The following is a 25384-nucleotide window of genomic DNA, read 5'->3' on the forward strand; positions in this document are numbered from 1 at the left end:
CTTACTGTCACTCTTTCCCTATTTAAACAATATGAACTAAATAGTAAAACAGAAAGCCCAGAGTCCTGACTTGGTACATTACACAGTCAATGAATTCAATTTTAAAAATTCCCCCTGACAGTAACACCTCTTTCCCTCTTGACAGAGTAGAGATGACGGAGGTCAGGTGACTTCATTCTTGTCCTGTCTCTTTTCTGTGTGAACATAAGCTTATTGATTCTCCTCTAGCTGTAAAGTCTGGGCTGACACTAATGTTGACCTCTTATGCCCCATCTACATCAAGTTCCCATAGGGGGACTTTTATCTCATACGATCCTAAAAATGAGACTAATGAAGATTCACATTCAACATATATCATGTTACATAGTTAAGAGTTAAAAATCATTCTACTTTACCTTGAGAAAGGGTCACGACACTGGATTTTTACAGATTTTACAAATAACCTGATTTTTTAAAGTGACACACTGAAGGAAAAGCAACTGAGTTCTTACAAGTACGCATTCCCCGCCCCCCCCACTAGACCTGGGTGTAAAAGGAATTTCTGAGTAAGTCCTGTGCCCCTAGTTCTGATATTACACCATCCTGCTTGAAACTGCTCTGAGCAACACTGTGAAGAAGCTGGGAGGAGCATACAAGTTTCATTATAAACTCTCCACTCCCAGCTTTTCCAGCCTCTCCCCTTGTTAGGCCCCAGAACTGAGGAAGAGAAAGCAGGACGCACAGTGGGAGCTGGCTGACAAACAGCCAGAGCGCTGCGTCTGTTTAAGACAATGCAAAGCTTTATACCTTAGCTGTGTCCTCCCCTGCATCTTACCTGGTATCGCCTTGGCCCATTTCACTGCTGCAATCACTTGCCTCCCGCCTAACATGTTGAGTGTGGTCATGATCCGCCAAGTCGAATCTGGCAATGAGCTATCATACCCTGCGTATAACACCTCGGGTTCGATGACCTCCAGCAGGGACACCAGGGTAGGGGTGAGCTGTGGTAATGTTGCAGGAACTACCGTTTTGTTAGCAGGGTTTTCAGAAGTTTCTTGGGACACTCCTGGGGTGGCCTGCTGAATTCCTTTTATCTTTTTCTTTGTTTTTCGAGCTGTGGGTGTTTAAAAAATATATACATAGAGTGAGTTTTACTGGGAAGGTCTGGGTGACAGAGTTTATTCAATAAGTATTTTAATTTCTGAAACTATTCAGCAATTATAAAGTGAAATAGAAGAGGAAAAAGCAGAGTCAAGAGGAACCCATTGGTATATGAAGCCACGTCATACCGGATACAAAATTGTCTTTTGGGGTGCCTGGGTGGCTCAGTCGGTTGAGCATCTGACTTCGGCTCAGGTCATGATCTCGCAGTTTGTGAGTTTGAGCCCCACGTCTGGCTCTGTGCTGACAGCTTGGAGCCTGAAACGGATTCTGTGTCTCCCTCTCTCTCTCTGCCCCTCCCCCACTCATACTCTGTGTCTCCCTCTCTCTCTCAAAAATAAATAAACATTAAAAAAAATTAAAAATTGGGGCGCCTGGGTGGTTCAGTTGGTTGAGCGTCCGACTTTGGTTCAGGTCATGATCTCCCAGCTTGTGAGTTTGAGCCCTGTGCTGGGCTCTGTGCTGACAGCTCAGAGCCTGGAGCTTGCTTTGGATTCTGTGTCTCCCTCTCTCTGCACCTAACCCACTTGCATTCTGTCTCTGTCTCTCTCAAAAATAAACAAACATCATAATTAAGTGTCTTTCAATGTTATGTGAAAACAATCTAAATAAATCACTTATATAGATTCTTATATGAATTAATTTCTCACTCTCACTCCTAAGTGGAAATTCTCATCAGTTTAATAAGGCAATACTTTGGGGCGCCTGGGTGGCGCAGTCGGTTAAGCGTCCGACTTCAGCCAGGTCACCATCTCGCGGTCCGGGAGTTCGAGCCCCGCGTCGGGCTCTGGGCTGATGGCTCAGAGCCTGGAGCCTGTTTCCGATTCTGTGTCTCCCTCTCTCTCTGCCCCTCCCCCGTTCATGCTCTGTCTCTCTCTGTCCCAAAAATAAATAAACGTTGAAAAAAAAATTAAAAAAAAAAAATAAGGCAATACTTTTACTAGCAGTTGAAAGAAAAATCCTAAGTTCCTAACAGCAGACTAGGAACTGTGGCTAAGGGTTCATCTACATGATGGTATATATAATGAAGACAGGCATACTAAAACCTAGCATAAATTCCCCTTCTTCTCAAGATAGTATTAAGATGACACTGCAGATCATATGCTAGAAGCACTATTAATTTCAATAGCAGAAAAGTCCAGTTTTTACATTTATATGATGGATACTGCTTAGGTCTAAAAACATCTGGGAGATGAAGAAAAGAACTTTATATTTCTTTACATAAATTATCAGGGAGGGATTTCCCTTTTTTAAGAGATTTATATTGATGACCTGATAAACCTAAAGCATCTACTTTGATATCATATACAAAGTATATACAAAGTAAAGATATCTTTCCATCTTTGACTTAGTCTGGAATAGTGCAATCAAGTTACAACATGGATTCCATAGATTATTTAGTAAACATATACGTACTCTTAAACTTACGTGTTGTATGAAATTACGTGTTTTAGTAACAAATAAGAATTTCTTTTTTGGTGCACCTGCTGCTGAAGGGAACACAGTATTGTTCAAAAGGAAGGTCTCAGAGATCCAAGGAAGGGCAATGAATATAATTCATATGAAAGAAGAAATGTACCTGCCTCACTTATCAGGGATACAAAACATTTTTGCTCAGAGAAAAGTAAATACTAATCACCTTTTGAAATAATTAGATTCTTTGCCCTTAAAATGATAGAATGGTCTCATTATTGTGCATTGTGTTGAATATGCTAGTGAGAAATTAGAAATTTTTGTGTCACATCTCAAAACAGAGAAGGGATTGGGACAGGTCCATTCTTATTTTACCACGCTCTGTTGAAACACACTATGGTGTAGCAGTAAACAGCATAAATCTGAAACAATCATGGCTGAGTTTAAACCCTGGATCTGCCATGCAGTAGCTGGGATCTCACAGTTACTCCCTGGGCCTTAGTTTTCCTCTTCTACAAAATGAGGGTAATATTGGTACCTTGCTCTGAGGGTGGTTGAGAATTAAATCAGTTAAGACACGTACAATGCTTAGAACAGGTGGTGGCACACACCAAATGCTACGGAAGGACTATCATTACCTCAACTGGTGGCAGAATATGGCTTTTGAGTATTCTCAGTGTAGACAGTAAAAGTACACAGAGGAGCAGTACAGTTTAAAAAAGCAAGTGCTACAATACATAAGGAAACACGTGAAACAACCAAAGGTTTAGGAAACCCACATTTCAAAATCCTGGCAAGTACTCCATTGAGAAGATAATGACAGAGAATATCCTTTCCCAAATCAACACACTGAAACAATAAGCTGAAGACCTCAATTAACCATGGCTCAGAACCTACACTCCAGAGAACAGGAGAAACGACAGTGACAAACTGGTGGATTTTTAAAAATCTTCTGTGCTCAGTTGATAATTTCTTACTACTTAGCTATTGCCCTAAATGAGAGAACTAAGGCTTTTGAATAAAGCTCAAAATACTGACTAGAGCAAGAATGCGTGCTAATATGTTTTCATAGAACTTTAGCAAGGAGTTGTTAATTGAATTAGTTAAGCAACCACTATTTTCAAGCACTTTGCTAAGATTTCTACTCTATATAAAGTTTGACTCCTTGGAATATATAGGTTATCAGTCAATTTCTGATCTCTACAGAAGTGTTCAAAAGTCTGTGACAGTTGAAAACTTAGCTTAAGTTTGGGAACATGTGGGTGGCTCAGCTGGTGAAGCATCCAAACTCTTGATTTTCGCTCACATCATGAATTGAGCCCCATGCTAAGTGTAGAGCCTGCTTACGATTTTCTCACATGCGCTTTCTCTCAAAAAAAAAAAAAAAAAAGGTATGAAATCTGATAATGTCACAAACCTCCTTGCCTGTTAAGTTCCACCTGACTCTTCATACCAAAAATAAAACTAGGGGCGCCTGGGTGGCTCAGTTGAGCATCTGACTCTTGGTTTTGGCTCAGGTCATGATCTCAGGGTTAGTGGGATCGAGCCCCATGTGGGGCTCTGCATAGGCTCTGTGGAGCCTGCTTGGGATTCCCTGTCCCTCTCTGTCTACCCCTTTCCCTGGTCACACTATCTTTCAAAATGGATAAACTTAAAAAAAAAAAAAAGACAACTATAATTTGGAATGATTACAATATACTTTAAAATGAAGTTAAGAAAACATTAAGGATTACCCTTAAAAAACTTATCTGTACTCAAATGCCAGGAACTTTAAGCACTGAAGAAGGCTGCTTTATAGCAAATCTTGAGAATTACTTGGTATAGGAACAACAGTACCAAAATACACCACTTCTGGTATTAAGTTACATTTACGAATTTCATCTTTTTTGCTACTGAAGTGCTATGAAAAAGTGAAGATGATGCTGTGTATCTGAGTTGAGGAATTTAGACTCTTCATAGCCATACCCATGAATCTACTTCATATTTAAAAACAGGTGCACACATGGCTTGTGCAGATCGTGCCAACAGTCAGTGCCTCTTTTACCAAAAGAGCCACACACTTGCTGTTCTCCCTCCAACATGGCAGTGTGTTATTTGGATTACTTCTACAGCCATTCAATTGGTCTCTCTCTCTCTCTGAGATCAGTCTTTCTAAAATGTGAATCTGATTGTGTCCCACTTTGGTTTTTACATAACTCCTTCTAACTCAGCTTTTCTAGATTGAATCTTGCTTCTTCCAAGGAACCGTTCTCAGCTTTCCAGGACAGAAGGAGCTGATCCTCCTCTTGCTCCTGCTCCAGTTCCTTCTGTAGTGTGCCACACCATTTTGTGATGGACTCTGCAACCTAAGTCGACAGTGACTCCTTAAAACAGGCACCACTTTATTTGACTGATGTGCACCGCCTGCCTCCTTGGCAGGTTTGAGCAGGAAAGTGCTACTGTCACAGCAAATACGAAGCACATGTGTGATTCTGGCACCACCACTACCTTCATGGAGTTTGCCCTGTCAACTAAAGGAGAATTCCAAACGTTTTTCAAAGGGAAGTTTTCAAATGCTGAGACCAATGTTAATCATACAACTTTATATAAACAGGGCTATGAAACTCAAACTTACAACTAGCTTCAGGTTTCTTCTTTACTTGAAAAACAAAACAAACAAAACCCATTCAATACCTCCTTGAGGAGTTTCCCTCAGCCCAGGCAGATTTATCATCTACCTGCATCTGTCTAGCTATAGAGCCAAGTAAAAGGTAAATGATACAAAACGCACATGTAAGTACATCTGACAGAGAAACATTTTCAACTCTAGGGAACAGTTTTGAGGCCGAAGAAAGGGAGGAGAGAAAGCTGTAAGTAATGTTGCTTCACGTGTTTAAGTTTCATTTTTTTACCTAATTTACTTGCTCAGTGGACAGTCTGGCTATAATGAATTCCGTGTGTGCAGTACGAGCTGGTGAAAAAACTCAAGTGGAATATGAAATATTCACAAAAATCCTACTTAATAAAGCAGTAATATAAAATGATGTTAGTCAAGCACATATATATTGCAACGACTAAATTATTACTTTGGCTCACTTATATCTTAAAAAGGAAAACGACGAATTTTTATATGATGCAGAGACATTTCCTTTCAGGCGTTTACATTACCTTCCAGGTTCATTCCAGCCTGAAGACATTTTCGATAGCGGCATGCTGGACAGTTTTTTCTTCGAATCTTATCAATGATACAATCATTTCTTCCAGCACAAAGATAATTGTGCTGTCCTACACAGAAAACAAAGGCACTGTTAACATTTCCCAGGTTACAAGGGATCTTTTTATGGCGAGACTCATTGCCCTTTTGTTTTGGGCTGACCACGGGCAGGGACCACAGGCAGTGATGAAGAAAGATGTACTTGCTTCCACTCCCATTACAGAGTTGTGAGGTCACCTTAAAAATGTCCCTTTCTTATTCCGCTCAACAAATAAACATAGTTCATGAAAAATACTGCAGTACCCATACAGAAACGTGCACAGATTGTTAAGTGTAGCATCTCCTATGTTTTCACAAACTGAACACCGCCATGTAATCGGCTCTCTGGTCAAGAAGAACAGTACCCCACCAGTAGTCTTCTAGGCCCTTTCCAGTCACTACCCTCCTCCAAGGTAACCCTGTTCTGCATTACAGGAGAAACTGTTTAAAGTACAGTTTGACAGGATGTCTGAAGTCACTATTTCATTATGACTTCTGACTTAATGCTAAGGAAGGTTAAACAAAGAGGAAACTGCTTTCAAAATACTCAAAGAACCCCACACGGAAAATGACTTTCCCTCAACATTATGCCACCACATGCAAATGGAGCGTGCTCCCCCTTCAAGTCTAAGTGACAGGGAACAAACTTCATCTTGAATGTTAAGACTGCCAACAACTAGTTAGGGAAATCACACACCTGGCAAACTAACTACCGTATATAGATCTTACAGGTATTTGTTCATTATGTCACATGCACTGTAGAATGTAAGTGTTTAAATCCACCACCGACTCCACATATTAGGCTGTCACTGTCCATACCATCTTCTGGCACCTAGTATTTAACAATGTGTGGTAAGAGGTACAAAGTACAGTTTTCACCTGGCAAAAAGAATTAAAATGGAAAGACTGATACCCTTACCCACCCCAAAAAGCGCATTCTTGTAGTTTTCTTTTAATCTGGCTATTGAGTGTCAAAGAAAATATCGCAGGATCTGCTGGCCCGGCAGAAACTGAAAAGATCCTCCTGCACAACACCACTGTGGCTATGCACAGGACCACAACAGGGCATTTCTCTTCTCAAAAAGAAATCGCATTCAGAGAAAAGAGAAAAATCATCAGCTCACTAGGTTGAATATATCTTGTTCTGATTTCTGGGAAAAGATCCCTTCTGCACAGGACTGCCTACTACTTGGATGGAAACAAACCGTATTCCCTTCTTCATAAGAGGATAAATCACAGTGCTATGAGGCGTGCATTTTGAGTAGATGGTTAACTATATCAGGTTCAGTTCTTTGTGAGGAGTAGGCCACCGGGCTGACCGATGGCCTACAGTTGAGCTTTGTTCCAGAGCTGCTCCGCTCTCCAATGCCCAATGTCTTATACCAGCTGTCACTGCCCCTGGAATCCCAGCTCTACCACTTGAACTCTCAGCCTCAGTTTCCTTGATAAATAGGATCAGAACAGCATTTAAGAGCTCACAGAGCCCTTAATTCAATGGTATGATGTACATAAAACATAATGCTTGGTCTATGGGACATTAAAGGTAATGGATGCCTATCATCATTATGACCCACCAACAAAGATTACATGTACTTTTGTGTACAGGGGATATAAGTAAAAGGGACTTGGTGGAAGGGGGGACATCACTGAACTAGTATACATGAAAAGACATGAAGCTACCCAAAGTTTTCTTCTGTATGTAGAGAAGTGACTCCCAGAATACAGACTTAAAAAAACTCAAGGTATCTATCCTTGATCTGGGTTGTATGGATAAAACTTCTTAAAAATTCTTGAAATGTTCAGGTATTTTATCCTATGCCTATTTGGGGGGGGGGGGGTAACCTAGTATTTCCAGCAGGTGCCAAAAATGGACTGCTAAGTATGATACAGACTTTAGAAACTACATCTCTGTAATGAAAACATCTCCATCCTGTGTAGAGAGGAAAAGTAGAACTGTTCCGAGTTAGGTTGTCAAAGGATTACAGAATTTTAGAGCTGGAAGGGACGTTGGAGAAAATGAAAGTCCAAATATAGGATTTACTTAACATGGTCCACAGTTAAACCTTCCCCTACTAATTATGTAATTGAGCCACCATACTTAACTGAAATACTTAAACGCTAAATAAACATTTTGAAATGGGACAGCTCATATTCTATGAAATTTTTACCTAAAAACAAGCATAAGAATTTAATTCTAAAGCAGGGGGTAAGCCCTGAGGGCATATGGCCTGCAGTGGTATTTTATTGGGGAGTTAGGTTTAGCTTTTTTTCTTTTTTTTTTTACTTTTCTTTTTTACTTTTTAAAGGGTATTGAAAGCTTTCAAAGTAAGCTTGCACTCTCTAACCTTCCTTGTCCCAAATGTCTTCTATTTGCCAGAAGGACACATACTTGGTCCGAATAGGCATTTACGTTTATAGTCCTATTTTAAAGAATTTTTCATTCTCCTCCATTTTAATTACAATATTTTTTTAGGGGCACCTGGGTGGCGCAGTTGGTTAAGCGTCCAACTTCAGCCAGGTCACGATCTCACGGTCCGTGGGTTCGAGCCCCGCGTCGGGCTCTGGGCTGATGGCTCAGAGCCTGGAGCCTGCTTCCGATTCTGTGTCTCCCTCTCTCTCTGCCCCTCCCCCGTTCATGCTCTGTCTCTCTCTGTCCCAAAAAAAATAAATAAAAAATGTAAAAAAAAAAAAAAAAATTTTCAATACCCCTTTTTTTTTCTTCTAAGGTTCCACAGTCTCTTTCTGAATTTCACTTGCAGAAATTAATTTGCCAGTATTACTGTATATTGGATTACCTCTATCACTGCGTTTATATCATGGAGATAACTCAGGACTTAAAGTGCTGTGACAGGGGCACCTGGGTGGCTCAGTCACGTAAGCATCTGACTTCGGCTCAGGTCATGATCTTGCAGTTCATGGGTTTAAGCCCCACGTCTGGCTCTGTGCTGACAGCTCGGAACCTGGAGTCTGCTTCAGCCTCTGTGTCTCCCCCTCTCTCTACCCCTCCCCTGCTCCCATTCTGTCTGTCTCTCTCTCCTCCCCCTCTCAGAAATAAACAAAAACATTTAAAATAAAGTGCTGAAGTAAAGTGCAGACAAGAAAAAGCTTCATTCTCTTGGGTCCGTGGTGAATAAGGTCTACTTTGTTAGAGGCAGTAGAGTGTGCAGGGGTGGGCTTTCCTTAGCACTATTCATCAGTTGGGGGCTCCTACCTGGTCAAAGCCTGCCTCCCTGTGCTCCATGTGGGGTAACAGGAGGAATTTTATAGTTTGCTTATGGATTAAAAAGTAATCCAAACAAAAGAAAATGACTCATCTAACTCTTAAGGATATGCAAACAGAACTTGAGGCAAATAATAATAATCTTTCTCATACTGTGGATGGATAATTACACTTCTTTAAAAATTAACATACTCAGAGCTTTAGGTAATCCATTCATGCGACACCACCTTCAAACAGCTTTATAAATAACTAAAGTACATGATTTTTTCCCAAGAGGATTTTAGAGTAATTTCCAACACTAATTTGCTATGGAATGAATTTCTCTTTAAGGAGTTGATGTGACTGCCCTTGTCAGCAGACTGAATCTATAACCAGGGTACAGTTTTTATTAGTATTCATATAGTGAAATCAGCTTCTCTACATTACCTTCTTTCTCTATCTCCTCGGGCTGTTTATCACTTGCTTCTTACTACCACCTCTTTCCTGGAAACTTTGAACTCCTCTCTCACTTCAAGCAGACCGTGACCACTCAGAGGGTGGGGACCACGTCTTATGTGGACTTGATACCACTTAGCACAGTGCCTGGCTCAACAGGAAGAGAAACCCACCCAGATTTTCCCCTCACAGTTCTTACTGACCCTCATTTTTTGTCACAGTGGAATAGTCGGTGGTCTTAAAACCAACTACTTCATGGGAGTTAAAGCCCATGATTCTCATACAGTGAACGTTAGGTTTGGGCAGTAACGTAACACCATTTCCCACGACAGCACTTTCTTACTGTTACCTTCTGTTATCTGAACAAACTCCCTCTCCTTAATTTATACTTTTCTATTTTATTCTAGTTCTGCTTGTGTTGTTGTTTTATTCAAGTTAGTTAACATACAGTGTAGTCCTGGATTCAGGAGTAGAACCCAGTGATTCATCACTTACGTGTAACACCCGGTACTCATCTCAACAAGTGTCCTCCTTAATGCCCATCACACATTTAGCCCATCCCCCCACCCACCTTCCCTCCAGCAACCCTCAGTTGGTTCTCTGTATTTAAGAGTCTCTTATGCTTTTTGTGTGGCTTTTTAAAATCTCTCCATTTAGAAGGCCTCCGAGCCAACCCCCCGCACCTGACTTTACTGACTTCCAGCCTTAATGGGGTTCGCATATACCAGAAACTTCACAATCCACCTTGAGAGACAAGAACCAAGTAGAGGAAAAATAAAACTCTTCAAAACACACACTACCTTCCACTGCTCTTTTGAAGAATACTTTACAGCTTCCACAAGTCAAGACCCCGTAGTGACACCCCGAAGCTTCATCAGAGCACACAAGGCAGAGTTTGGGAGGTGGTCCCGTTGCCGCTGCAGAGCTGGATGGAGGAGAGCTTACATCTGGTCTCATTCCAGGGCTGAAGGAGGAGAGAAAGCAGTGTCAGGATCCACTGTCATGACCTTCAAAGAAACATCGAACTACAGCTCTCTTACCTCCTCACTCCCTAGGGAGCATGTTCACACTGAACTCTGGCTTCAAGTACTAGCAAGCATTACAACAGTCTATTCAAATATTTTCAAATCATGTTTTAATCTTCTTTTAGACAAAATTAAGAGTGAGGTAACTTTAAAAAAAAATTTTTTTAAATATTTATTTTTGCGGGTGGGGGGGAGAGATAGAAGCAGAGTGCGAGTGGGGGAGGGGCAGAGAGAGAGGGAGACACAGAATCCAAAGCAGGCTCCAGGCTCCGAGCCGTCAGCACAGAGGCCGATGCGGGGCTTGAACCCACAAACTGTGACATCATGACCTGAGCAGAAGTCAGACGCTTAACTGACTGAGCCACCCAGGCACCCCAAGAGTGAGGTAATTTCCTTTTAAGCATTCCCTAAAAAGAATGATGAATACATGCTTCACTTTGAAACTGTCATCTGTAGTTGCGTAGCATTTGTTTACATTCATGATCACCTTTATAAAGGGGTCGCTTCCATATCATTCACCATTTTTAAGCGAACCATTGGCGAGTTTGGCTAAACAGATAGTAGTGCAACTACCACCAGGATCCAGAGATAGTATAGACATCTGTCACCTCAAGAAGCTGCGTCCTACCCCTTTAATTGTTTGGGACATCAAGTTAATTTTTGTCATTTTAAGACCTTGTACAGGCCTCTCTCTAAACTCAGTGTCTAAATTCAGTCAATCCACGTCCTCCGCTAGAGTCAAAACTTCATAGAGTATTCGAGTTTGGGCCTACATCTCTCAATCCCAATGCTGTCAGGTTTCTCATTATGGCCTACAAAGACTGATGCGAAACATCACTGTCTGTCACCTTCCTGTGTGGCTCACAGCAAGAACGGAAAGGGCAGTGGGCTTTCAACAGGAAGGAGCATTCTGTCCTCTGCACTGAGGCCACGTGTGGCCTCAAGAAAAGGACAGGAATCTGCTTCTCCTACCCCATCTTGTGGTTCATTTTGCAGACTTCTCACCACAGTGAGTGCTGTTGTTGTGTCTCTAAGGATACTCTAGGCCCTAATTTGTTTTGAAACCTTTCAGCAAGCCCAAAAGCTCCCCTAAATCCTGTCCTCGGATGAAGCTACTGCACCTTGCCAGTCTTCCGTTCGAGAGGCTTTGTCAGGTGGACGGTGTTGCCATCACCCCGGTTCTGGGAACAGGCCTCAGGGTTTTACATGTTTTCTGAACACGGCCACAAAGTTCTGGATGCTTCCATATCACAAGGTGTTGGTTCCCTGCTAGGTGGGGGACAGCGGACGATGGGAGAGGACAGACTCAAATGACCGTGCTGTAGGTCTGGTGTGAGCCACCCGTGATGAATGGAAGCTTGTGACTAACGCGGAGGAGCTGCTCTAGGCAGTATTTTTACAGAAAGGTAGGAAGGACTTGGTGTGAGTGAACAGAGCGATGTGTCAGGGAAGCAAAAACTTCCTTGGCTTGTGGCCTGAAGATGCGCCTATTCCTGCTCAGCCCATCTCTGTCATCTGACATCTATTTTTAGGGATCAACCAGTTGTTTATGGAAAATGAGTATAATATTTAAAGATCTGAAAGGTTACTTCTGAAATGCTTCCTCAACCAATTTTATATATATATATATATATATATATATATATATATATATATATATGTTTATATACAATACTCACAAAAACATAGGCATATGTAAGTGTTTAAAAATTTTTTAAAAAGGTACTTTGTAGTAAAGGCATACCTCACTGATACTACAGGTTTGGTTCCAGACCACAGACAGCAATAAAGTGAATATCGCAATAAAGCAAGTCAAATGACTTTTTTGGTTTCCCAGTGCACATAAAAGTTATATTTACACTGCTTTGCAGTCTGTTAAAGTCTGTAGGAGCTTTATATTTAAAAAAGAATGTGTATACCTTAGTCTAAAAATACTTCATCTGTGTTTTCAGCGAGTCGGAAATCACAGATCACGCTAACAATAATGAAAAAATATGAAATACCAAGAGAATTACCAAAATGTGACACAGACACACACATAATGAGCAGATGCTGTTAGAAAAATGGTGCTGACAGGCTTGCTTGAATTAGGGTTGGCACAAACCTTCAGTTGGTAAAAAACGCAAAGTGCAATAAAGGAAAGCACCATAAAACTAGGTGTGCCTGGACTTTGTAGCTGTGAAAACACTTTCGTGAGTAAAATCTCGTCTAGCCGCTCACCAGCCCCGTGACAGGATGGTATCACCTCCAGATGAGGCCAACGCAGTAAGAGGAGGGTGATCGGGGGGTCTATTTGCAGTCAAACTGACATGCTTCAGATCCCTGCTCTCCCCATGGAAAGTCTGTGTGACCCTGGGTTGCTGTCTACCACTGTGAGCCTCAGTTTCCTCATGAGTGGGAAGGCCATCATCTGTGTGTGTGCTGTGAAAACAGGAGAACACACAAAATGTAGCATGTAGTTCCTGCATAGAACCAACACCCAATACATGTTCCTCCTTTCCTGTTTCAGAAAAACTAGAGATTTTATGAGACAGCATTATGTAAGTAGAAAGTTAGTATTCAGTCTGAAACCCAGGATGGTAATCACAAATTCTAGCTTATAAATGAGAGCATTGGCAAAACGCATTCAGGCCACTCAACCATGAGCTCCAGATGGCAACAGGGAAAGCTAGGAACCAATGGACGGATACAAGTGTAGCTGAGCATCTGTAATTTAAGTCAGCCTTTTGAAATCCCTTCAGTCATTCCAGGCTCCATCAGATAAGAACGGAGTACATGGAAAACTGCCAAGTATACCACAGACATCGGTGGGGAAAAATCCATTTCTGTCACACAAACACGAGGACTAGGATAGCCTAGGACGAACACCATTGGGGAACACGGATGAGTACGGCACAGTTTACAACCGCAAATGTGACCCTGTGCTACTGCTGAAGGGCTACAGGCCAACCAAACTGCTAGAACTACAAGGAAAATCATATGGAATCACCATCTTTTAATAAGGATACATGGCAAATACATGACAGAAAGAAAGAGAAAGCACACAGGAATGAGAGTGTATATGACATCTCCTTGAATGGGAAAGCTGAAAAGTCTGGGGTCTTTGATCTGTGTGTGTGGACGGCTGTGCCAAACTTGAAAGACAGTAAGAGGCTCCATTATGAACTGACCATATCCACGGTGAGTGGAGACTCATAGGAACAAAATGCCTTGCTCCAAGTGAACACTCAAATGCCGTTCCACACTTATAGTGGACAGCGTGCTAAACACCAGCTTATTCCTGAGGCGATGGAGTTTATGTGAGAGTTGAGAAAGAAAAAAAAAAACAAAAAACAACACATTCAAAGCTGGGTTTTTCTGTCGAGTTCTACAAGAAATGCAAGTGCTGAGAGGGGGCTCCCGGACGGATAGTCATGGATGGACTGTGAGAATTCATCCCACCCCTCGAGGAGCTTATAAAATGTACAAGTAAATGACATCCTTTCATTTAGCACGTGCTCACGAATCCGGATTGTCAGGTGTTGTGACGACACAGAAGTCATTTCATGTATGTAAGTCTTATTATGCGCGGAATACATCACTAAAATAACGAACCTTGAAACGCTTGTCAATATTTTTTACCTGCCTCCTGTGACATGGGACCACCTGGAGGATCTCAGGTGAAGCCAAGTGCCATAAATACCCTTCCCTCTGAGCCAGCTGAGGGTTAATGATCCTCCAAAAGCTTGAGTTCAGGTAAATGTAGATACTCTTTGTGATTCTACCCCAAAATAAAACATTCTGGTTTTTTAAAGGTCAGTACTGCAGTGCAGAATCTGAAGCCCTATCAGTGAACTTTTTGAAACACTGTTACATTAAACTCCATCTGTCTGTCTTGCGCTTCGAATGGTCCTTTTACCTGTGCATGATTTTGTACTATCCTGCATTAGTCATTTGGAAAATATTGGTTCACTGAGTTGGGCAGATTTTCTAAATGTTGACCAGTCCATTATACAATATAACAGTCACATCTATCAAGCTCATAGTGGCAGACATAAGTCTTTCAAAGTTCTAAACTGTCTTCCTTGAAGTGATAAGCTCACTTCAATCATTTTTGAGATAACATCTGGCAAACACCAAAGGCTAAAAACCATAGTTTATCCATGGTATGTCATGAAAAAGGTGGCTTGTTCAATGTGCAACATAAACAGTCTTACACCTACTCCTCTTTGACACAAACCTAAATGCTATGCGCAGCGTAAGTACGTAATAAGCTTCAAGCATCTTCCCATTTTGTCACACAGACAGTAAAAGGACGTTGTCAAAGGTGGAGATTTAAAAGAATATTTTGCTTCCTCAAGGATATCCTTTTTTAAAAAAAAAAACAAACTTTTTTTAAAGTTGAGAGAGAGAGAGAGAGAGAGAGAGAGAGAGAGAGAGAGAGAAATATATATATCCCCAAGCAGGATCCTTGCTGTCAGCACAGAGCCTGACACAGGGCTCAAATCCACGAACCATGAGACCTTGACCTGAACAGAAACCAAGAGTCAGATGCTCAACTGACTAAGCCACACAGGAATCCCTCAAAGATATTCTTAAGTGGAAGTGGCTTTCCTTAACTTGGGAGTGCAAGGCAGTGAGTACACTTACTACTGTACCCTATGAGGCCAGCAGTTTTACTCATCATTACTTTTGTACCATCTCTGCAAATGCCAACACAGTGAGAAAGGCAAATGAAGACTGTATATTTTTATTAATGTACTTCTGAAAGGGTCCTGGGGACACCCAAGTGTCCATGGACTACATTCTGAGAATTGCTGTTACAGAGAATAGTAAGGACTCTAAGTCAGGCAGGCTAGAATTCATAACCTAACTGCAGTGTAGTAGCTTGGTGACCTTTTAATCTCTCTAAATCTCAATTGCCCTATTTCTAAATGGGGACTGTAATGTACCTGGCAAGATGATACAGTATTGCTTAGTAGAGGCTTTCTCCCAAAGACAAAGAAGCAGAGATGATAAACATTACAAATCCAAATGGTGCTGTTGGTTTAGCCTCCAAGTTAAGTGAATTAAATCAATGAAATGCAAGGAACCCATTTGGGGGAAAACAAAACAAAACAAAACAAAACAAAGCAAAAGGGTATCACCTCAGAAAACAAGTATAATTAACATGGGGAAAAATCCTGAAAATAAAACTGGATTAATTTTTATCAAGTACATATGGAACAGGTGTTTTCTCATGGGCCAAATATTGTAAACCAGTGGTTCTTTGCTCCCAGGGAAGAGGGGTGTGTGTAGGTGGGTGGGGGGAACACTTGGTAATGGGTGGAGACATCTGTGATTGTCAAACTGAGGAAATGCTGCTGACAGCTAATGACAAAAGACTGGAGTGCTGGTCCACCCACATGCCATGGGTACACAGGACAATCCCCCACAACAAAGAGTTACCCAGAGTCGACTGTCAATAATGCTAAGGTTAAGAACCCTTGCTATGCATAAAGCTTTAGGCAACACAGAGAAGAAAACAATCCAACAAGGTCCAGAAACAGATTTTAAAACCTTTGAACTATCTTTAAAGGAGGCAAGTGTCCTACTGAAACAGGCTTAAATATTCTTTGATTCAAGATGAGTCCAAAAAGAGTTCAAAACAGAGCTGACACCAGGGACTACAGAGGTCTAGTGATTACTTTGCGTCAGTAATGTATTTGTCCCTCTAGGGCTAGCCTGAAAACGTGGTTTTTACACATTAAAATCACCTGCATTTTTCTTATCTTTTTTCATTAGGCAAAATGTAAATACTCAGCTGCACACACCAGGTGATTATGTTTTCTGACTATCCATTTATCCCTGCATTAGCTAAAGGATTACTGATTTGTCTGATAATAAGCTATGGAATAGTTTTTAAATCAAACAGAAAAATACTCTGAGGCAAGGCTTTCGTGATATTTCTGTTAAACGCTTCTACCAGAACACATGTTCTTGAAGAAGTCGAAGAAACACCGATTATTCTCTGCTTTGCATTTGTTCAGAGAGGTTTCTAACTTGTTTTAGCTTTAGGTGCATATTAAGACAGTTCCCCCAAACCATGCATCATTTATCCTCACTCATCTTAGGGAGAAGGTTAGACAACACAAACTCTAATAAGACAGGAACATTTTCAGTAAAGGGTAAATGAAGGAGGAAATGCCTTTTTCACATCTCTGAGACACCAAGGGCCTGTCACCTAATGTCTCTGGGCTTAGTTTCTGTCTGTAAAATGAAGGTCTTCCATCAATAGACTCCAAGAACTTGTCCACATTTCCCAAGGTGGCACAGGGGGTATAGGCAGGGAAGAATACATTTGGGCCTCCAAAAGGCTTCTTTGGTCCTGTGTATTTATTTCTATGAAGAGAGAACATGGTCACCTTATCTGAACTTGTTTTGTAAAGTCTGATCTAACGTGTTTCACAGAAGAAATGTATTTCTTTCTCTTTGGAAGGATCAGTCCTCAGTCTGGTCACTGTATTAGCTAACTTGAGATCTTAGGCTGCAAGTCCTCTGCTCTGTTTGCTCAGGCCTGCATTAGGGGACATGAATTTTAACAAGTACTGATGCTGTGGAGTGAGGATGTGTGTTCCTCACTTCCTGAGAGCACACAAGGATAATTATGGTTTGATACACACGGAGTTAGGAATGCTACATCTTTCAGGAATACAAGAACATGTCTGAGACAATGGTACGCTCACTACCTTCTTCTAATGTATGTCCCACTATATATCTAGGGGTGAAACTGATGGCTGTGGAGCTGTGGTTCTGAGCTCAAATCTCACCTGTAATGTTTTTCCATCTTTTCAAGACTTGATTTTTCACAGACGTTGACCCAGTAGGTATCCTCCGTGGCAAGTCCATAGCTGAACGCCATTGTTATTACAATTATTTGTGACCCCATGTAAGCTTGAGTTTAAGCTGGTACCAGCATCTTTGGGAACTGTCTCGGGTTTCAGTAATGTACGTCTAGCTTGCAAGATTAAGTAGACTTTATCAGCTACGGTCTACCTGGGGTTTGTAGTTTAATTTAGAATTGTGGTAAACTGATGATTTGTATTTGTCTTCATTTTACATTAGTTTTAAGTATTTTTGATTATGGAATTTTTGATTATGGAATCTGGGGTTGCAATGATATATAACAAAAGGGAGCAAATTCCCTGTGCGTGCTTCCAATCAGGATATGCAAATCCAGATTTTTGTCCAAGTAAGGGTTGCCAAATAGAGGGAAATAGGGAAAAACAGCTGCCTTAAAATTGTGCAACAGTGTATTGTTGGACTAAATTTTCAAAGGATCCACAAATTCATACTTATCTCATTCTGTACAATGAACACAATTCCTAAATCCTTACAAAGATGTTTTGTAAAATCACACAAATTCAGAGCAGCTGGGTCCTTATTCAACTTTATATTAGTATAAAGGAAGGAACAAAACACTCAGAACCAACCTCAATTTGATCTATGGCCACACACTTCCTCCCTGACCTCAGCCAAAAGTCAAGGATTGATTCTTCAATTCTCAGGTTCTTTTATTACTGTGAAAACGTCTTGGTTTCTCTGTCATGCCCGTCTACCCGATGGAGGTGTTTTGGTTTTTTGTTTTTTGGCTATACGCATTTCCCTTGGGTTTTGGTGATGATGCTCTCACTTCACACCCTGGTTTCTAAACATCCACTGAAATAGCTTAGAGGAATAATTCTAAGTATTGAATTAATAGCAAAAAGAATGGGAAACTTATCTCCTGAAGAGGATGGAAGACAGAAGAAGTCTTATCAGGCAGACAGACGGAAACTTTAAGACGAGAGGTTCTTAGGAGGGGACACAAAACACTCCCATCATAGTAATGACTACAGGGTACACTAGTTAAGTGATATTTTAATTCTACATGCCAAACTCCATGGCTAGGAACTTTAATAAATACATGACCTCTAATAATCCTTCCTCCTAGTCCATTTTACGGATGACAGTTAAACCATTTGTCTGCCCATAGTCACATGAGGAAAACCTGGATGTGAATTCAGCATTGCCTTATTCCAAAACCTGTGTTCCTTGCCTTCCTAACTGTGCTGCCTGGCAGGGACCTGCAGGGTAATATCCATTCAAGCTTGACAGAATTTTTTAAAACTTGTGTGAGTCATCAAGTAGATCGTCTTGAGGTAGGGTTAAACTTTAAAAATAATTTCTGATTTTCTCTCTTCTATCATTACTATCACAGTAGAATAGAAATTGCCTATAATTAAGACATTCGAGGGGCAGGAGGAGTAGGGGATCCTGGGCTCATGTCCTCCCTTGGACACACCAAAGTGTGCACCTACAAGTGGAACAAGTATCTCAGAGTGAACTAAAGACAAGCAGAAAAGATCACACCCAACTAAGGATGGGAGCCAACGTGACATATATAGGAGGTACAGACACAGTTTAGTCAGGACCTGCATGCTTAGTGGGGAGGCCCACAAGTGGGAGGGATATCACAACCACAGAGGCCTCACTGACGAAGGAGGGGTCTGAGCCCCACACCAGTCTCCACTGCTCAGGTGAATGGCACCAATAATAACAAGCTTTGAAAAGCAATGGGGTTTATAGCCAAGGGAGCCAGAGGACAGTAGGAAATAGAGACTCCACTCTTTTTTTTTTTTATAAAGTGTTTATCTATTTATTTATTTATTTTGAAAGTGAGAGCATGTGTATAGGGGAGGGGACAGAGAGAAAAGGAGAGAGAGAATCCCAAGCAAGCTCTGCAGCATGTAGCCCAATGCAGGGCTCCAACACACAAACCGTTGAGATCATGACCTGAGCTAAAATCAAGAGTTGGACCCTTAACTGACTGAGCCACCCAGGCGCCCCCAGGGACTCCACTCTTAAAGAGCATGTGTGCATTCTCACTTGTGTGGAAGCCCAGTGCAGAGGCAGCAGTTTGAAAAGCACCTGGGTTACATGTGAAGGAAGTACTTTCACTAATGGCTGGGGTGTGTGCCAGAGAGACAGGGATCACTTGGAGCATTCCCCAGGGACAGTGGCCCTGGTGGGCACCATTTTGTTCTTGTCAATTCTACCCAGCTGGACCAGCATTGGTGGGCACCATTTCTAATACTTTCTATCTATCGTGCTAGCACCATAACTAGCACCTATGTTATACCCCAGTGTTTCTGGGGAAACATAGCCCCAGTGTTTCTCTGTGAACTCACTCCATCCAACCAACTTGGAGCCCTTCCCAGGAGGCTTACCACCCCATGTCTCCAGCAGGTACTACAGCTCCTCCCAAGCATCCTGCCCTGGGGTGCCAGCCCAGCAAACTAAAATACTTACAACAGGTGTAGCCAGCTGTGCAGGAGGCCTGCCCTGCCTACCAGCCTGGCCATACTGCTGCCATCGGGCATTGCAGTCAGCTCCTGCAGCCAGCCCCACACACATCAGCAAGTCCATATGGATTGGGACCAACCACAACAGGAGGCATACACAGCCCACCCAGGCATCAGTCCTTGGGCACCTGGGTCAGGTGACCAGAGCATGTTAGGCTCCTGGGCCCCACAGGACACCTTCTGCATAAAGCCACTCCTTCAAGACTAATAGATGTAACTGATCTAGTACCACATAGAGAGGTAGGCAAAATGAGGACACAGAGGAGTATGTTGCAAATGAAAGAACAAGATAGAAACTCAGAAAAAAAAACTTAAATGGAACAGAGATAAGCAACCTACCAAATAAGGAATTCCGAGTAATGCTTATGAAGATATTAACTAAAGAGATGAATGGATAAACACAGAACTTCAACAAAAAACAGAAAACATAAAAAAGAACCATTCAGAGCCGAAGAATAACTGAAATGAAAAATATACTAGAAGGAATCAGCAGCGTATAGGATAATGCACAAAAAGGGATCACTGATCCTAGAAAGATTAGTGGAAATCACCCAACAGAAACAGCACAGAAAGAAATTTAAAAAGCAGGAAAGTTTAAGACTATCCTCTAGGATGACATCAAACATACTAACATTTGCATTGTAGGGGCCCAGGAGAAGAGAGAAAGAGACAAAACCTATCTGAGGAAATAATGGCTGAAAACCTCCCTAACCTGGTGAAAGAAACCTGTATCTAAGTCCGGAAACTGACAATCCCAAATGAGATGGACCCAAGAGACCCATATCATGACACTTTACAGAGAATCTTCAAAGTGGTGAGAGAAAACTTGTTATATACAAGGGAACCCATGTAAGACTATCTGCAGATTTTTCAGCATAAACTTTACAGGCCAGAAGGGAGTGGTATTAAAATATTCAAAATACTAAAAGGAAAAAAATATACAACCGAGAATATTGTACCTGGCAAGATTATCATTCCAAATTGAAGATGAAATAAGGAGTTTTCCAGAAAAGCAAAAGCTAAAGACGTTCATCAACACCAAACTGGCCTTCCAATAAATGTTAAAGGGACTTCCTTAAGTGGAAAAGAAAAGGCGGTAACTAGGAATAAGGAAATTATGGGAAAAAAAAAAAAAACCTCTCACTGGTAAAGGTAAACATATAGTAGGGGTAGTGGATCAACCACTTCCACAGCTAGTATGAAGGTTAAAAGACAAGAAGAGTAAAATCATCTAGACCTACGGTACTTAGTCTGACAGTGAAAACATAAAAGAGAGATAAAAAAGGTAGTGTTTTAGAACATGCTTGAACTTAAGTGACCATCAACCTAAAAGAGACTGCTGTATACAGAAGATATATATGAACTTCCTGATAACCACAGACCAAATACCTACCATAGGTACACAAAAAATAAAGAGGCAGGAAATCAAACATAACACTAGGGGAAGTCACCAAATCACAAGGAAAAGAACAAGAGAAGAAGAAAAGAGCAGGGAACTATCAAAACAACTGGAAACAATGAACGAAGTGGCAATACATACTTACTTCCTCAATAACTATCTTTTTTAATGTTTATTTCTGAGAGAGAGAGAGAGAGACAGAGAGAGAGAGAGAGAGAGAGCAAGCGTGCGTGAGTGCCCCATGTGGGGCTCCAACTCACAAACTGTGAGATATGACCTGAACTCAAGTCGGATGCTCAATTGACTGAGCCACCCAGGTACCCCTATCAATAACTACGTTAAATAGATTTAATGCTCCGATCAAAAGACACAAAGTAGCTGAATAGATTAAAACAAAAAACAGGGGCGCCTGGGTGGCGCAGTCGGTTAAGCGTCCGACTTCAGCCAGGTCACGATCTCGCGGTCCGTGGGTTCGAGCCCCGCGTCAGGCTCTGGGCTGATGGCTCAGAGCCTGGAGCCTGTTTCCGATTCTGTGTCTCCCTCTCTCTCTGCCCCTCCCCCGTTCATGCTCTGTCTCTCTCTGTTCCAAAAATAAATAAAAGTTGAAAAAAAATTAAAAAAAAAAAATAAAACAAAAAACAAAAAACCAAAAAGACCCATCTGTGTGAGTCCATGGAAATGGAAAGAAAGTCAGGGAGCAATACTTACGTTAGACAAAATAGACTTTAAAACAAAGAGTGTAAAAAAAGGACATTACATAATGATAAAGGGATCTATTCAACAAACAGGTATAACACTTGTAAGTATCTGTGCACCCAACCGAAGGTCAGTCACCTAAAGAAACAAAGCAATTACTAACAGACATAAAGGGAGAAGTTGACAATAATCCATTAATAGTAAGGGAGTTTAACACCTTACTTACATCAATAAATAGATTACCCAGACAGAAAATCAATAAGGAAACACTGGCCTTAAATGACACATTAGACCAGATGAACTTAACAGACAGATACAGAACGCTCCATCCAACACCAGAAGAATATGTATTCTTTTCAATTTCACATGGAATATTCTCTAGGATAGATCACCTGTTAGGCTACAAAACAAGACGCAATAAATTTTAAAAGACTGAATCATAACAAGCGTCTTTTCACAATGGTAGGAAACTAGAAATCAATTATAAGAAGAAAAGTGCAAAAAACCCCACAAACCCATGGAGGCTGAACAACATGGTACTCAACAACCAATGAATCAAAGAAGAAATCAAAGAAGAAATAAAAAACATCTTGAGATAAATGAAAATGGAAATACAGCAGTCCAAAATCTATGGTCACAACAAAAGCAGATCTAAAATGTATATAGCAATACAGGACTACTTCAAGAAGAAAAATTTCAAATAAACAATCTCACTTTACGCATAAAGGAAATAAAATCAAAAGAACAAATGAAGCCCTAAGTTAGTAGAAGAAAGAAAATATATTAAAGATCAGAGTGGATATAAATGAAATAGGGACAAAAAAGCAATAGAAAGAACAATGTGGGGTGCCTGGGTGGCTCAGGTGGTTAAGTCTCCAACTGTTGATCTTAGCTCAGGTCTTGATCTCAGGTCATGAGTTCAAGCCCCGCATTGGGCTCTACACTGGACATGCAGCCTATTTGATGACTTTTAGCCAGCATTATCAACATAAAAAAAAAAAAAAAGTGGAGGGCCCAAATAAAATCAGAAATTAAAGACGGTATGTTACAACCAATACCATAAAAATACAAAGGATCATATAATAAGAGTTCTACAAACAATCACATGCTAACAATGGGATAGCCTAGAAATGTTAAGTCCTTAGAAACAATCTTCTAAGACTCAATTAAGAAGAAATAGAAAAGTTGAACAGATCAACCACTGGTAACAAAATTGTTGGGAGGTTTTGATTATTGGTTCAAACAGAAGTCCAGAACAAGACAGCTACACAGGTGAATTCTACCAAATATTTACAGAAGAGGTAATACCTATTCTCAAACTCCTACAGAATACTGAGGAGGAAGAAATGCTTCCAAACTCATTCTATGAGGCAAGCATTATGCTGATCCCAAAACCAGACAGAGATACTACAAAAAAGGAAAATTGGAGGCCAGTATTCCAGATGAACATTGATTCAAAATCACCAACAAAATATTAGCAAACCAAACTCAATAATACATTAAAAGGATCGTACACCACGACTAAGTGGGAATTACTCCAGGGATGCAAGGATGGTTTCAGTGTCTGCAAGTCAATGTGATACACCACATTAACAACAACAAAAGGATAAAAATCATATGATCATCTCAGTTTATGCAGAATAGCTGTTTGATAAAATTCAACATCCACTTATAATAAAAATTCTCAAAAAAGTAAGTATAGAATAAAGATGCCTCAACATAAAAGGCCATTCATGATAAACCCACACCTAGCATCATACTCAACAGTGAAAAGCTTAAAGCTTTCCTCTAAGATCAGGAACAAGATAAGGATACCCAGTGTTACTACTTTTATTCAACGCAGTAATGGAAATCCTAGAGACAGCAATTAGACGAGAAAAGAGAATTAAAGGCAAGCAAATTGGAAAAGAAGTAAAACTGTAAAACTATCTGCAGACAACATGAAACTACATATAGAAAACCCTAAAGGCTCCACAGAAAAGCTAATCAGAGCTTATAATAAGTGAATTCAATAAAGTTGCAGGATACAGAATTAATATACATAAATCTGTTGCATTTCTATATACTTCTTAGAGAAAATAAGAAAATAATCCCATTGACAATTGAATCAAAATGAATAAATTACCTAGGAATAAATGTAATCAAGGAGGGGAAAGGCCTATATGTTGAAAACTGTAAGACACTGATCATGGAAATTGAATATGTCATGACATAAATTGGAAGATATATGGCGCTTATAGCCTGGAAGAATTAATATTTAATAGTTAAAATGCCTATACTACCCAAAACAATGCAATGCAATCCCTATCAAAATATCAATAGCATTTTTCATAGAACTAGTACCACCTAATCCTAAAATTTGTATGGAACCACAAAAGACCCCAAATAACTAAAGCAACTTTGAGAAAGACCAAAGCTGGAGGTATCTTGCTGCCTGATTTCAAAGTATACTACAAAGCTGTTGTAATCAAAACAGTATGGTTCTGGCACAAAAACAGACACACAGATTAATGGAATACAATAAAGAGCTCAGAAATAAACCCCATGCTTATACTGTCAATTAATTTATGACAAGGGAGGCAAGGGACAAAAGATAATCTGTTCAGTAAATGGTATTAGGAAAACTGAACGACAGGCGAAACCATGAAAGCAGACCACTTTCTTACATTATACCCAAAAATAAACTCAAAATGGATTAAAGACTTAAACGTAAAAACAGAAACCATGAAATTCATAGAAGAAAACATAAGCAGTAAGCTCTTGGGCATCAGTCTGAGCAACATTTCTTTGGATTTGTCTCCTCAGACACATGGAACTGAAGCAAATAGAAACAAATGGTACTATGTGAAACAAATCCTTAGGCACAGTGAAGGCAACACAAAGACAAAAGTAAACAAAACAAAGACAGCCTACTGTATGGGAGAAGTTATTTGTAAATGATACACCTGATAATGGGTTAATATCCAAAATATATAAAGAACTGACAACTCCATATGAAAAACCAAACAATCCAATTTAAAATGGATTCTGAGGACCTGAATAGGCATTCTTCCAAAGAAAACATACACATAGCCAACAGACACATAAAAAGATGCTCAACATCACTCATAGTTAGGGAAACAAGTCAAAACCACAATCAGATATTGCCTTACACCTATCAGTTTGGCTATTATTCAAAAAGACAAGAAATAAGTGTTGGCAAGGATGTGGAGAAAGGACAACCCTGGGACTCAGCTGTCGGGAATGCAAGATGGTGCAGCTACTGTGGAAAACAGTATGGAGGTTCCTCAGAAAGTTAAAAACAGAGTGACCATATGATCCAGCAATTTCACTTCTGAGTATTTATCTAGAAAAAAAAATGAAAATGTTATTTCAAAAAGATATAGACACCCATGTTCACTGCAACATTATTCACCATAGCCAAGATATGGGAGCAAACTAAGTGTGCAATGATAGATGAAT

General features: G+C 40.5%; 1 protein-coding gene across 11 annotated transcripts in view; it reads right to left on the reverse strand.

Moving 5' to 3' along the window:
* Positions 1–25384, reverse strand: part of NR3C1 (nuclear receptor subfamily 3 group C member 1) — a 120475-nt gene that overhangs the window by 18788 nt on the left and 76303 nt on the right. For 6 of the 11 annotated variants that reach the window (XM_043589940.1, XM_043589959.1, XM_043589930.1 and 3 more), the window contains exons 3-5: positions 10241–10404; positions 5701–5817; positions 815–1093 (exon numbers count right to left, since the gene is read on the reverse strand). In XM_043589940.1, coding sequence (XP_043445875.1) covers positions 815–1093; positions 5701–5817; positions 10241–10404 — 560 coding nt within the window. Of the gene's footprint in view, positions 1–814; positions 1094–5700; positions 5818–10237; positions 10405–25384 lie in introns of all 11 variants that reach the window. The other 5 variants (XM_043589904.1, XM_043589911.1, XM_043589890.1 and 2 more) reach the window with 1 other exon arrangement.

The sequence above is a fragment of the Prionailurus bengalensis genome, chromosome A1 (assembly GCF_016509475.1).
Source record: "Prionailurus bengalensis isolate Pbe53 chromosome A1, Fcat_Pben_1.1_paternal_pri, whole genome shotgun sequence".
Classification (NCBI taxonomy): Eukaryota; Metazoa; Chordata; class Mammalia; order Carnivora; family Felidae; genus Prionailurus; species Prionailurus bengalensis.